Source organism: Eleutherodactylus coqui, chromosome 2 (assembly GCF_035609145.1).
Source record: "Eleutherodactylus coqui strain aEleCoq1 chromosome 2, aEleCoq1.hap1, whole genome shotgun sequence".
NCBI lineage: Eukaryota > Metazoa > Chordata > Amphibia > Anura > Eleutherodactylidae > Eleutherodactylus > Eleutherodactylus coqui.
The window spans coordinates 94958544-94973763 of record NC_089838.1 but is presented as its reverse complement, the minus strand read 5'-3'; the positions used below and the strand labels follow the sequence as shown (position 1 = coordinate 94973763).

The 15220-nt window shown below is 41.5% G+C and overlaps 1 protein-coding gene across 3 annotated transcripts in view; it reads right to left on the bottom strand.

Annotated features, from left to right (window-relative positions):
• Window positions 1-15220, bottom strand: part of ARHGAP26 (Rho GTPase activating protein 26) — a 311322-nt gene that overhangs the window by 60576 nt on the left and 235526 nt on the right. Inside the window, exon 21 of one of the 3 annotated variants that reach the window (XM_066591243.1) lies at window positions 12876-12911. The exons of the other annotated variants lie outside the window; for them this stretch is intronic. Within the exon in view, the coding sequence (XP_066447340.1) occupies window positions 12876-12911 (36 nt within the window). The remainder of the gene's footprint in view (window positions 1-12875; window positions 12912-15220) is intronic. 3 annotated transcript variants of the gene reach the window in all.

The window sequence follows — 15220 nt, the reverse complement described above, 5'->3', positions numbered from 1 at the left end:
TAACAGTCAAGTATCTGTTGGTTTATTGGTGGCCCTTAATAATATTAACATGGCGCCATCTATTGGCCACACCATAAAAAAACTAAATGTATTTCACTCTGAGAAATTGTTGAAATGTGTTTTAATGCGAATTAAATGTTTAACCTTCATACCAACCAACACAACAAGTTTGGTGCTATTTTTTCCCGTATGCAATAAGACTACCTCTGATCAGGTACTTGCAGACAGTGTGGCGTCTGGAGGAAAAAAAGAAAGAGGCCATGCCACCAGGCAAAACAGAGTAATGGGGATTTCAAACAGGCCAACTTTCTGCTAAAAGAATTCCAAATTGTAATATCTGTGTAAGGTCCAATGCACGCGGGCGGATTTTTGCTGCAGAATCCAGAGCAGGCGTCCGCATCCGGATTCTGCCTCAATAACCCTCCATAGTATGCAAGGCAAAAGTGATGCTCTATGCACACGTAAAATGAAAAAATAAATCGCAGCATACTTAATTTCCCTGCGGTACCGCATGGATAGCTTCCACTGAAGTCAATGAAAGCTGTCCGACCCGTCTACAGGGCTGCGGATTCCATGGCATGTCCGATGACGAGCCATGTGGACCATCCGCAGTACCCAGAAGCCGTAAGAAGAGAAGTTTGCTGCCTACACACACAGGTACGCAGGGTCACCTGTCACGGTCCGGGCCAGATTCTGTGCAGGATTCCGCAGGTAGAATCCGGACCGGTCGTGTGCATGAGGCCTTAACAGTACAATCTGGTTAAAGCTGACTGCATGACTTTTGAATATACTGTAAACAAAACAGTTATGTACAGTATATTTGCAATATACTGGGATAAGAAAATACAGGCAAGTGAGTAAAACATTGGGTATTCAGAACAACGTATTGCTTCATGGTAAATACAATTAATTATGAAAAGTGAAAAAAATCCTAAAATTAATATTAAATTATATAAACTATAATTTCTGCTAAACCAGCAACAATCAGTATAAATGACTGTGCATTTCATATCTCACTGTTATAGTATACTGGATAGAACCCATCTCAGGCATTATATAAAATTGCTGAATTGGAGACTAATAGGTGTCCATTAGTTTTGGCCATTCTGTGCGGGGAATGGAAAAAAAAAATGGTACATTGCCCTTTGATTTTTGGCACAGAATGGCGCAAATTAACAGAAACCTGCTAAAACAAAGACCTATTTGGTCTCTGACTCAGCAGTTTCCTATAAATTTCCACAATAGGTTCTCTTCAGGATTTTAAACCTACAACCATCATGGGACCCCTGAATGAGCCAATAAAGATGCAAACAGACCCTTAGAAAGTACTTGCAGTCACAAACATGAGAATCCAAGTCTACTTCTCACTACTGGATACAGTACTTCTTTTTTTACTCCTGGTCACCAGAACACTTGATTTTTCTATTCTCTCTTTAAATCTAGGTTTTGAAATCCATCATCAGACTGACTACAAACATGAAAATAATTACAAAATATGGTGCTTTCCTTTGTCTAAGGCCGGGCTCACACAAGCAGACCGGATTCCGCATACAGGAGGCCTGCAGCGGATTCCGGCTGTTCGCCTAGCGTACTTCCTGTACCTGTACCGCAGCTCGCTGTCGGTTATGCACACTACTTTTTTTTTTCTTCTTTCTTTCAATATTTGTTTTTCCCGCACCATTGCTAAGCGATGACGCAGACAGCCGCAGCACATCCGCAAAGTTAATTGTGCATGGGCTGCAGGTAGGATGGCCTCCATTGACTTAAATGAAGGCCGCCCGCAGAAAATAGAACATGCAGCCATTTTTATTCTGTGCATGGAATACGCAATTCGTATCCGCAAGTGCGAACGAAAAAGTAAAAGTACATGCTTTTCAATGCATGCGTTTTGCCACAGACGCTGATTGCAGAGTAGGCAATTGGAATCCGCCCATGAGAGCCTGGCCTTATACGGAATTTCATACTTCCATATAAAACCAGCATAAGTAATAACAAACACGGTCATTATGAGGGAGGGAGTGGAGCTTGCCAAAATGTTTCATGGAGACCTCAACAATCTCGTATGAAAACTAATGAATAGCACTCACCATTTTAATATTCACTATGGAATCATGAATAATTCGCTTGACTATGTATAAAAGATGGAACCTGCTTATTAATGTGTTTATATAAGGAGGCTCGGGTCCCTGTATAATGTACAGCTGATACAGCCACATTCTTCAGCATGCAAATAGATGATCGAACAACAGATTTAGCCAGATTTAACATGACTGCAGAACGTTCTGCGACCAGTTATCTTAAGCCATTAGAAACCTATTGTTATCGTAATACCGCGTTTCCTTGATAATAAGACCTACCCTAATAATAATAAGCCCTACCCTGGTTTCCAAGGGTGGAGGTTGGGGTGGGAATAGTAAGCCTTAGGTACACTACATGTAAAAAAAAACAACAAAAAAAAAACCTACTACTAAACTAGTAGCCGGCGTACCGGTCCCTTTTGCTGGGCTGCTGTAGGCATCCGTGTCCTCCGGCATGCCGACAGAGTAGTTCTTCCTGGTAGCGGCGTTTGAATACCCTGCCTCCAGCAAGCTAATCCTCTGATTGGTTAATTGAGCGCTGGCTTTCATTGGCTGACATGGGCTTGATTAACCAATCACAGCCATTCAATGAGGTCATTCAATGACAAAAGTTTATAAAAAAAAAAAATTTCCCCCTCTACACTTCACATGCGGGTGCACTTTTAATTTTTTCACTGTGTGTCACTTATTTTGTATGTTTTGCATGCGATATATACATATATCACTCCTTTGCACGGTTTTAAGATGGTATATAGGATCTGGTATATAGGCATCTGAACTTGTGGTACAATAGAAAAACACTGTTATGTAATGCTAGGGTTCCTGGTTCGAGGACTGTTGGGGCATTATAAATTTTGTATGAAACTGTATTTTCAGAAGGGGATTTAAGTGTCGTAGTAGACCTTTGGTCTCGTTTATATCTTTATCTATATCCCCCTTTGTTAGATGTCTACTTCATTCTCGGCATAGACCGATGAGAACGGATCTCGAGGATATTGCAGCCCTATAGGAACATATATGTCCGAGTAGGAACCCTTGTTCATGAATTTGCTTTCTATAGGGGAATGCTTGGAGGGAATATAATTGAATCCCCATTTCCGTCTTACAATTTAGTGATATTTGCATACTTAAAGTGCGAGACGAACAGGTAATCAGTTCTCATGTGTGAAGTGCTGGCTGCAAAAATGCACTATTGGAGCAAAATACCACCTGCTAATGAGATTTACATTCCTAACACACTTTAAAAGAGCAACCTGGTATACCTGAAACTATCCCCCAGAAGAAGCCATCCTTTGGGCGATACACTGTCGGGGTGTACATCTAGGTCGGTGCTTCATATGGTATAAGTATGTTCATTTATTTTGCGTGGGAACATATGACTGCTGTTCATGTATTGTGATAGGATGCTGGTTTTACATTGTAACACGCATATGGGAACATCAACCGTTCTACCATTGCATATATGACTGATGTACTGTTTTAGTGTGAGGGTTGTACTCTTATGAAACTTGTAACTTTTAGGCCTCCTTCCCACGAACGGATTTACGCCGCGTAAATCCGCGGCAAAAATCCGCTGCGTTGCCCCCTGCTATTAGGTTCTATTGAACCTAATAGCACAATGCTCACGATGCGGAATTCCACCGCGGAATTTCGCACCGTGAAATCTCCCGTCCTCACCCGCGGCATGCTCTATTTGCCGCGGGGTGTACGCGCTGACGGCTTCCATTGCAGTCAATGGAAGCCGTCCGTTCACGCTATCTCCCGCTGCAACCAGCGGAAGATAGCGTGAAAAAACGCTTCCCCGCCTACCGCCGCGCGTCATATGATGCGGCCGGCGCGTCACGTGACACGGCCGGCCGCGTCATGTGACGCGGTGGGCGTGTCACGACACGACGGCGGTGAAGCGTCTTCACGCTATCTTCCGCTGGTAAGTATGGGGTCTCTGGGGGGCGCCGTGACGGGCTTCACTGCGGAATATTACGCGGCGGAGCCCGTCACGCTCGTGTGAAGCCGGCCTTAACTAGTCATTTTAATATGATTGGGTAATGAAGAGTTTTTTTTATATGTATTCCTAGTCTGTATATTGTATCTTTTTGGGGTTGACATAATATACACAGCTGTATACATATGTATGTCCATTGTTATTTTGGAGTACTAAGGTTTATAAAACTTAATTGAGGTAGATAGGACATAGATGCATGATTCCAGAAATTTGCGGTCCTCCTAGGGGTGAGCAGATTGTAAAGCACAATTTCGACAGTGTCTACAGCTGTCAAGTATATAAATGTTCAAGACTAATTCAGTTTCAAAGAGACTTCCTAAAATATTTCAGCCCTCATAACAGATCAGTAATTTGTTTCACATGAATATTCAATATCTTTACAATTTCCAATTCACACCACATAATCCTATGTTCTGTATGGCTAAGACACTGCAGGTTCAAGTAAAATCATCATCCCTTTGGTAATTACAGGGGCATGGCTTCTGCTTGAAAGCTGCTGGTAAAGACATTTCTTCGGGTTCCCACAGGGATCAGACACCTAGGTTAAACTCTCCAGACTGCCTTTTATACAATTCTAAAGATTCAGACTGTAAGCCTTTAAGTGTGAGACTTGACACTGGAGAATCGCCTAGTCACACCACAGTATGAAGCCAATGAAAAGAAAATGACTATTAAAATACATGATCAGCTCATCAGGGTAAATTCTGTGCAAGTTATTAGGGTGATTAGTTAAATAAAAACACTCAAAAAAATAAAAATAAAAATCGCCCCACTAGGAGGAGAAGTTGTTTTCCTGCAAAACTCAGCATAGTTACATCTCAGGCAGATATGCCAATGATTAGAGAGTTGTGGGGTGATTAGATGAACGGTATTGCCACCTGAGGCCCTAAAAGTGGTTCGACCCTTGGCCTATAAAAAGGTTCTCAGAGGCTACTTGTGTGTAGCGACCTCTATTTCTGCTTGTCGACAACTAGATGCCTCTATGATGCAATTGAAGAGATTTATTGGAATACAAAAAGCTGGATTGTATTGCCAAAAAGCTGGCAATTCGTATCAACGAATTGCCCACCACCAGGGCAATTCTGACTAGACTGTGCAGGTGGTATTGGGAGGGCATGCACACAAGGCAACTGGGCACAGGACAGCATTGACAGACCACCAGTAGAGAGAATAGTCCAACAAGCCCAAGCAGCTCCAACTGCTTCATTGTCTCCCATCCAGAGACAGGTGGCTCTATTGTTACAGGCACCTCTGTCTGTGAGAACCATTTCCAGGCACTTGGCTGAAGGACATTTGGTTCATGGTGCCGATTAGGTGTACTGCCTTTGACACCCAGCATAGCCTCCGTTTCCAGTGGTATCATGAACAAAACTCGACTGCTATGTAGTAGAACCGGGTTGTCTTCAGCAAGGAATCCAGATTTAGCTTGGACATAGACGACAGCCATGTTTGTGCCTGGAGAGCTAGGGAAAGAGCAATCCTTTTGCTGTTGAGTGGCACATTGTCCCCACTGCTGGTTTGATTGTCTAGGAGGACTATTGCATATGACAGTCAGTCCTAGAAGTGGTATGAGGAACAATGACAGCTCAGCGATATATTCAGGACATTCTGCAGCCACATCTGTTCCTTACATGGTGGCTTCCGAGAGGCATTAACCAGCAGGATAATGCTCGGCCGTACACACAAGGGGGTTACAGGAATGTCTCCACAACATTGTCAAACTTCTGTGGCCACCCAGGCACAAGTTTTATCACCAATAGAACATTTATGTGACCATCTGGGTTGCCCACTTCGACAGTCTACAAGTTTGCACGATCCTAGAGGCTCAATTACTGCAAATGTGAACCAATATGCTGTAGGATACCATACAGAACCTGTATGTACCCATGCCCATCCCTTATCACAACTTGTATCCAATTGAGAATTGGTCCAACAGGATAGTAGAGCCTCCCTACAAGGGGTCAGTTTTCCGCTATATATATTTTCCTTGTGCTCAGATATTGTAATCACTTCCTTATATCAACGCTACAATCATATAGAGTATCATTCAATTGCGACAACTCTTTCTAGGTGCTTGATTTTTTTTGACAAGGAGTGTAAATTACACAGGACCTAATTTATAAAACATGCACTGCTCTTGATCCTCCTACAGATAAGGACAAAGGCCTCAACATTTTGAAATCAAGCTTACCATGCAAAAAGTAAAAATAAAAAAAATGTAATAATCAAATTCCATACAATCCACATACTGATACACTCAGGAAAGCTGCAAAAACCCAGATCTGGTATTACAGAAAGTAAAAAAAAAAAAAAAACCCCCCCCCCCCAAAAAACACATTTCCAGACTACGGTGTTGGAGACAGACCATTAATCTTCATCAACCGCTTTGTAGGAAGCTCGCTATCCTCTCTAGTAGCAGCAAGAACATTTCCTGAAACAATGTAAAACCTGTCCATACATAACCATGGACAAGATAAAGATGTCCAACACATCTCGACTCCAGGAAGCAAATATTACATACTTCATTGTGCTGCATGTAGTAAATGTCCTATTGGGGGTCTCTATGTAGGTGAAACAGGGCAAAAGCTTAAAACAAGAATGAACTCTCATGGTCACACATTAAGGGTACATTCACCGGGCGTATGTGTATTTTGGTCCATTACAATGTACATGCTGTGCTAGAGCAGTGTGTTAAAAAAAAAAGATATATAGAAGGTGAAGTGCTGAGCGAGAAGCCAGCGATCCAGCACTGAACTCTGCCTGTGTTAACGCTCTGCATGAGCGCCAACAACCCTAGCGTTAAAAGGGCCATTAAGCAAATTCTCAGAAGGGGTGAGCAGGACACTATGCAGTGACAATGTATGTGTTACGTATAAAGACAAGAGGGATGTCCTTTTATTGAGCAGAACACACGGCTATAGCTGTACCGGTATCCCATACTAGGCAGGGAGTGCTGAAACACCCAAGCCAGAATGCATCCTTTACTACAATAAGTACATGGGAGTGGTTGATCAGTCTGATCAAGTACTCGGGCCATACAATGCCATGCGGAAAACAAGGGTATAAAAAAATTGGCCGTACGCATCGTACAGATAGCACTGTATAATGCCAACGTGCTATCTTTAATTTCAGGAGGAGGTAATCAGGGCCCTAATATTGGAGGACCAGGAAGGGGGAAGCCCAGTACTTCTGGAAGGGAGGACAGACATAGTACCAGGGCAACACTTTTCTAATGAAATTCCCTCCACTGAAAATAAGGGAAGGACCCCAAAAAGGTGTGGAATCTGTTACAAATGAGGATTACGGAAGGACACTATCACTATGAAACATGCCCGACACAACCCTGCTCTGTTACAGAAAAAAATGGTTTGAAACTGAAAATCTGCAAAAAAAAAAAAACTAAAAAAAAGTAACAGTTTTAATTTCTGATGTACTTTTCTTTAATTCCTGTGAAACATCTAAAGGGTTAATAAACTTCCTAAATTATATTCTGAATACTTTGAGGGGTGCAGTATTCAAAATAGTTTGTTCTGATAAATAGGCTCTTATCATATCAGAACTAAATTGGTCCTTAAAAAAAAAGTGAAAAAAACCCCCAGCTTTTGAAATTTGCTACTAAATGTGAAAAATTACTGGCCAATCGATATACTTTGTAGAGCCCCCCCAAAATTAAACACTTACAAAATGATTGCAATATAAATTAGGCTTCTGGTATTTGTTATTATTAACTATTTTGTGATGTTTGATTATCTGTCTTATATGAGAAAAAGTTTGTAAATTGCGAATTTTTCAGCCATTTTCATTTTTTTTAATAGAGACTAAATTTAATGCTATAAATTTACCACAAAAAACTACAATACACAATAAAAAAAAAAATCTCAGAATCGCGTTGACAAGCACATTCAATAGTTATTACAGCCTGGTCCTTAAGGTCTACATAGGCATGTCCTTAAGGGGTTGAAAAGAATGTCCCACATTATTCAGGAAGTCACAGATCTAATGCGATATGGGGAGGGAAAAAATGACCTTTCTGAAGATGAAAAAACGTGAAATGGTTAATAGTAGAGATGAGCGAGCATACTCGCCCGAGCTTTATGCTCGTTCGAGTATTAGGGTACCCGAGATGCTCGTTACTCAAGACGAGCACCACGCCGTACTCGTCTCGATTAAACGAGCACTGACCATTGAATTCAATGGAGCCGGCAATACAGCTGGCTCCATTGAAAGCAATGGGCTGCCGGCGATCGCGGGATGAATTGTCAGGAAGGGCTTAAATATATAAGCCCTTCCCTGCAATTCATCCAGAAATGTGTGAAAAAAAATATATATATACTCACCTGGTCCCGGCAGACGGAGTTTAGCGCGGCCAGCCTGCAGTGGGTGTGAGTCAGACATGCCCCTGATTTGGCTCAGCGCTGAGCCAATCAGAGGTAGATCTCACTCACACCCATTCATGAATGGATGAGTGAGTGTTGCCGCTGATTGGCTCAGCGCAGCTCTCAGCTGAATCACAGCAGTTCAGCACCACAGTGCAGGGGACAGCAGGAGAAGACGTGGCTGTGCCCCGGCAGCTGAAGGGAGGTGAGTATTTTTTTTTGTTTTTTAAAATCACTTTTAATTCATTTCCAGGGAATGGCTTATATGTAAAGCCCTTCCCTGAAAAAGAATTCAGGTGTGCCAGCAGACTATTGTCTTCAATGGAGTCGCCGGCGGCAGCAGCAGCGGCTCCATTGAAGAGGATGCCTGCTTTTTTACACTAAAATCTTTCTTTTTCAGGTAAGGGCTTATATTTTTAAGCCCTTCCCGAAAATTCATCCTGCGCTCGCCGGCAGCCCATTGCTTTCAATGGAGCCGGCTGTATTGCCGGCTCCATTGAATTCAATGGGCTAACATCGTTCTTCTCTGCCACAGCTGTGCAGAGAAGAACGATCTTTATGCTGACGGGGGGGGGGGGGGGGGGGTGTCTCACTCTTGCCACTATGTGGCTTAATAGTGAGACCTCGGAGCCCGAAATGCAGCCCTGCATGTTGCTCCTCGCCTGCCCTATCCATTTCTGTGTTTTTTTACATGACTTTGCTGATTTGCTAAGATTTTCACAAATGGAAACCTTAGCGGAGCACCAGTCATATACAAAAATGCACGAGTCGCCCATTGACTTCAATGGGGTTCGTTACTCGAAACGAACCCTCGAGCATCGCGATAATTTCGTCCCGAGTAACGAGCACCCGAGCATTTTGGTGCTCGCTCATCTCTAGTTAATAGTTATCATGTCTTTTGCAAGACCACTATTTCACGGAAACGGAAGAGAGATCATCGAGCTGTGATGAGATGTGGGAGTGATTCACTCATCTGATAAAAAGTTTAAGGAAAGCTTCAGCCATGCAAAGTAATATTAAAGGTGCAGCAGTAAAAATGCAACTGATGAGCAAACAGGTATTTGAATTTGCTTGTGTCTTTGGAGTGTCAGGACCCTCTTAACCCCTTCATGACGCGGCCCGTCGTTTTTTTCCATTTTGGTTTTTTCCTCCCCCCTTAAAAAAAAATCATAACTCCTTTTTTTAGCCACTGACATTGCTGTATGAAGGATTCTTTTTTGCGGGACGAGTTGTAGTTTTCAGTGGTGCTATTTAATGTACCATATAATGTACTGAAAAACTTTTCAAAAATTCTAAGTGGAGTAAAATGAAAAAAAAACCACGACATTCTGCCATCTTTCAGTGCGTCTTGTTTCTACGGCGCACAAACTGCAACCACCACATAATAACTTTATTCTATGGGTCGGTACGATTACTACGATACCAAACTTGTGCATTTTTTTTTTTTTTTTTTTAACTATACTACTCTTTTTTTTTTTCAAAGACATTTAATTTTTTTCAATTATTTTCTGCAATAATCTTGTGTGTGCAATAACTATTTTTCTGTCAATGTAGTTCAGCAATGGCTCATTTTTTGAGGGACGTCCTGTAGTTTCCGTTAGTACTAATTCTGAATACGTACGACTTTGATCGCTTTTTATTGCGTTTTTTCTGGGAGACAGGGTGACTAAAAAAGTGCTTTTCTGGTGCTCTTTATTTTTTTATTTTTTTTTCGGACGTCGTTCATCGTGCGGGGAAAGTAATGTGCTACTTTGATAGATGGGACTTTTACGAACGTGGCGATACCAAATATGTATTTTTATTTTACGATTTAGATTTTTTAATTATAGATATGGCAAAAGTAGGGTGATTTAAACTTAGTTTTTTGTTTTTTTTTACAATTAAAAGCACTTTATTGCTCTTTTTTTTAACTTTACTTTTAAGTCCCCCTGGGGGACTACAACCTGCGATGCTTTGATCGCTCCTGCAGTATGACGTAATGCTGTAGCATTACATGATACTGCATTCTGACAGGCAGCCTATCAATCCACCCCACGGGGATGGCTTGATAGGCAGCCTCTCAAAGCAGCCCTGGGGCCTTTAAGAAGGCCCCTGGCAGCCATGACACCTACATGGCTCCCCCAATCTCACCGAGGGGGGGCCGTACGGGATCCCCAAACGCTGTTCGGGGGCTTTAAATGCTACTGTCAGAATTGACAGTGGCATTTAAAGGGTTAATAGCCGCGATCGGCTGATTGCGGCTATTGCCCGTGGGTGTTTGCATACAGCATGGGCGTCAGCTGTAGTAGAGAGGTCGCCCCGCGACCTCTCCACATACATACCCTGACGCTCCAGGGCATAAATGTACGTCCTGGAGTGAGAATGGGTTAAAGCGGGATCCTTCAGATGCTGACAGTTGTGCAGAAAGTTGTAGTTAGGCCATCCTATAGCAAAGCTCACAAGGAGAAGAGTTTGCAGAGGGCTCAGAAATACATGAAGACTAATGCCCCTGAACGATTCTCATTGAGCGTTTAAATTGCCCGATGAGTACAAGAGCCAGCGCTGATTTTTATAGCGGCTAAAACTAGGCAACGAACGAGAAACACGCGATTCCCTTTCCTTGTTCAGTCGTTAGCTGCATTTTAACTGGATTATCCTTCAGTTTCGCTCGTTTGTACGATTTTCTGGACGACAGTGGTTCAGTCTAAAAGCATAATGCTGCGTTCAGATGTAATGATTACATTCAAATGAGTGAAAGTGAATAATCGCTCAGTTTAAACACGAGCCAACAACCGGATGAACGAGAACAGTGCAATTGTTGTTCAGTTTCAGCAGGACTTATCGTTGCGTTTAAAAACTCTGTGCTCAGGGTATTACCATAGGAAGGTGAAACACGGAATGAGAAGTGAACGAGTCTCCATAACGATCTGCCAGGCTGAACGAGTGCGAATGTGTCAGCGGTGAGGTCACTAACTCGTTAAAACAAGAACTGGCTCGTCTAAAAAGGGGCATGGTAGATCCCTCTAGGGTCCCTGATGGTGTTAAAATGAACTATGGATAATATGTGAAGTTCATATCTAAACATTTTCTGCCATGATCTAAAAAGAGGAATTGTGCCTTCTGAAATCAATTTAATTTCATGCAAGACCACGCACCATTCTATTGAAAAAAAACATTGACTGCTTGGCTGCTCTGCGCGTACAAGAAGATAAAGCCATGGTTTCGGCACCATCATCTCTTGACCTCAATCCTATTAAGCATCTTCAAAAAGAAGATAAATGACAGTTGGCATGAGTGTGCCTCAAAACAGCAGAGCTGATAGGCATCCTCTAAGGAAATACAAGTAGAAACTACACATAGATTACAAGATCAATGGATGAGAGAGTTGTTCAAGTCTGAATACTAGCTTGTTACCCGTGACTTCTGCAGCGTGGAATTTTTTTTTTAATCTAATCTGCGTTTTGCTGTATATTTAACTGTAAAAACTGATGTAAAATGAAAGCCGCGCTGTGATTGGTTGCTATTTGTTATACTGCTGACATAAAATGGAAGCTGTGCTTGGTTGCTATGGGCAACACAAATTTTCATTAAAGTCTCAATCCATGTTAATGTGTCTTCCGTTCAAGTTTTAATCCCAGGCAATGCCGGGTATCTAGCTTAATAATCGTGACGACGTCTGTCCATTTGTGAAGGCATAGCTTAGGATATGCACCCCCCTTCCCCTCCACCTCGCAGCACGGAGGTGCGCCTGTGCATCACCAAATAAATCTGTCTTGTCGCGCTCCTTAGAGAACTCTATAAATTTTCGAGATAAAACGTAGCCCATGTCCTTTCTCAAGATGCAAGCTTGTACACCCTGCCGAATTTCACCAAAATCGCTTCAGTGGTTTAGCCGTAAAAAGGTAACTGACAGACAGTTACTTTCCCATTTATAATATTAGTATGGATGTAACTTGATCTGGAAATATAAACTTTTGGATTCAAGGTGTTTATTTCTTGTAGAACTATCTTTACATGCAGCAAATTACAGATTTATGTTGGAAATTATATGAAATGCCGTTATGTGTTCAAAGACTGAATTCCACACCGTTTATGTTCATTTTAAAATATCGATAAAGCCCCCCACATTATCAGTACATCCACTTGGAATAACATCCACATTGCAATAAAGCGGTCGAGGATAAAAAACATCCTTGCACATGCTGTCTGTTTTGGCATCCCCCCCCCCCCCCAAAAAAAAAAAAAAAAAGGCATGTGCATAATAATTTGGAACACAGTGTATGAACTGCATCAAATGCTTAGTCCTTAGTCACATTGAGGTTCCATTTATCAGACACTATGTCTATGACCATTCGTGTACAGAGATGTGACTCTTTAGATCTTGCACTACATCATGCTGGATGAGGTACTCATTTCAATACACAGAGATCCCTCACTTACCTTGATAAAAGGCCTGATATATTTTTCGGGTTCAATCTGCAAAAGACATCGAAAGTGGAACATGAAACAAGATGACCTGCTAAGACCGTACAGTGCATACCTGCAACACTAATTAACATCAAACCCAAATGCAGATGGTTTTCATTCTAGGCTGACACAACAGTCACGCTATTCCTTAGTACCCAAATTTCTTCTCTGATCTCTAGTCCTTTACAGATCTCAACAGTTTGCATGAACACATCCCAATTTTACCGAAGAGGAAGAATGTCAAGAAAGTCTTCATTGGTCTTTGTAAACCGCAGCTATCGAAAAGCACAAACCCCAATCCTATCTGGTATACCGTGTGAAGGGTGTACTGGACAGCCCATGATATAAATAACTGAGCAGCGCACTTATATATAAGGACATGTGCCGCCCTTCACTTCATAACAGCCCTTAAATTGTGATTATTTTTCAATCTTCCACTACACATGGGATTATGGTCTTTAGGATTTGGAAGGCACTTTGCAAAAGAGAATTACGGGTTGTTTTAGCACATGATAAATGAGGTTTCCCAACATATATATTTCCTTGTCAGCACACAGCTGTTTCATTACGATATTAAACAATGAATAGGCCCATGCAATGGGAACATATTTCAGAATGAAAGCTTTTTATTTTGCAAATGCACAATTACTTGTTGGCATGGAAGCATCCTGAGTACTGGTGATATCATTGCAAGTGTTGGAGGTGGAATGCAGGGCTTTGCAACGCCACTTTATATTATTCCAAAGCCATATGGAGGTTTTAGGCTCTTTACACACAGATTGGCCATAACTATTGATGTATAGTATATTATGGGCTTTTTTTTTTTTAAAGAAACAGCAAGAATAGAGGAAATATGTATTTTTAGGCATGCTTTTCTGTCTTCAGAAAGATCAAAAATAATGTGGATACAAATGCAAACTGATGCCCAATGTCTGGATCCATTTAATTTTTTTCTATTGCCAAAAGGCAATATTCAAGCATAAGCCTATGAAATGTAAACCAAGTAGACATGATCTTACAACATGCCACTTGAAACCTATGGAAATGTTATAATGTATGTTTTTTCCTGCCTAGAAATGCATACACAGAAGCATGGCCATTCCAGGACAGGCAGCAGAAGGCTTTCCGCATAACTTTGGGGTCATGACGTCACCAGCTCGTTCACTCGGGCATATGAGAATCGTGCAATTCTCGTACCGTGTAAAATGAGCCCAACTCTCCAATCATCATCTTCAATCTTCACCGTTTTATCATTTCAGAAGAAAGTGTTGAATTATCAGGAAACACAATTCTAGCATGGAATAAGAACAGATCACTGTGCAAATACATTGGGACATGCAAGGGAATATTCTTTAGTCCTTCCAGTCACTGGCGGGTGCATGGTTGGACTTGTCAATGGCGATCTCTTGCATGTCTAGATTTGTCTAATAAGATTACACTGCTACTTTCTATTTCATTTCAGTCTGACTCAGTGGTTGCTCATTTAGATTGCCTCTGTATTTTCCACACTTTTTACTGTAAAGATGGAGATCACTCAAAAATATACCAAAATTGTTACAGTGAGATAAAATACTGAACATGACGCTTTGGGAAATCTCAGAGATACGCAGTTGCTGTGGAGAATAAGTATTTCAAGTATTGTGAAACTAGATAAAGTGTCAAGTACAATAGAAACCCTCCAGAAAACATTCACCATGTGGAATAAATAATTCCCTATTTTAATAGATTTATGGATGTGGCGATACAAATTTTTCTAATTTATTAATTTAAGTACGGCGAAAGAGTTTTTAAACTGTATTCTTCATTTTCTTTAAAAAAAAAAAACAAACACTAATCCCCTTATACTTTTTTTAAATCCCCCCCTAAGGGGACTTTGACTTGAACTTGTGATCATTTGATCACCTATCCACTCTATTCCACCAGGCATCCTATTAGGACATGCCCCAGGCACATTTTAATAGGCAGGTTTACCTGGCAGCCCTAGGTTGTTGTGACCGGGCTTCAGCAGTCAAAGACAGTGGCCATGTATGGAGCAAGCTTTGTTCCCAAGCCCACACCATACAAACCCTATGCACAACCGCTGCAAATATGTTAGATTTCACCAAGGGGTTAAGGCAAAAAAATAATGTCATTACCGGCTCCCTCCAAGCAACTAATTAGATCATCATAGTATTATTTCACCATTAATTTTCATCCAGACCCTAACAGCATTGTTTTTTGCAGAACCTTCTGGACTATATTAGCATTGCAGTTAAAGGGTTGTTCCTATCTTGCCTTTTAACGCCACAGACAGGAAAACCTGGCGCTTTGTTCCAATC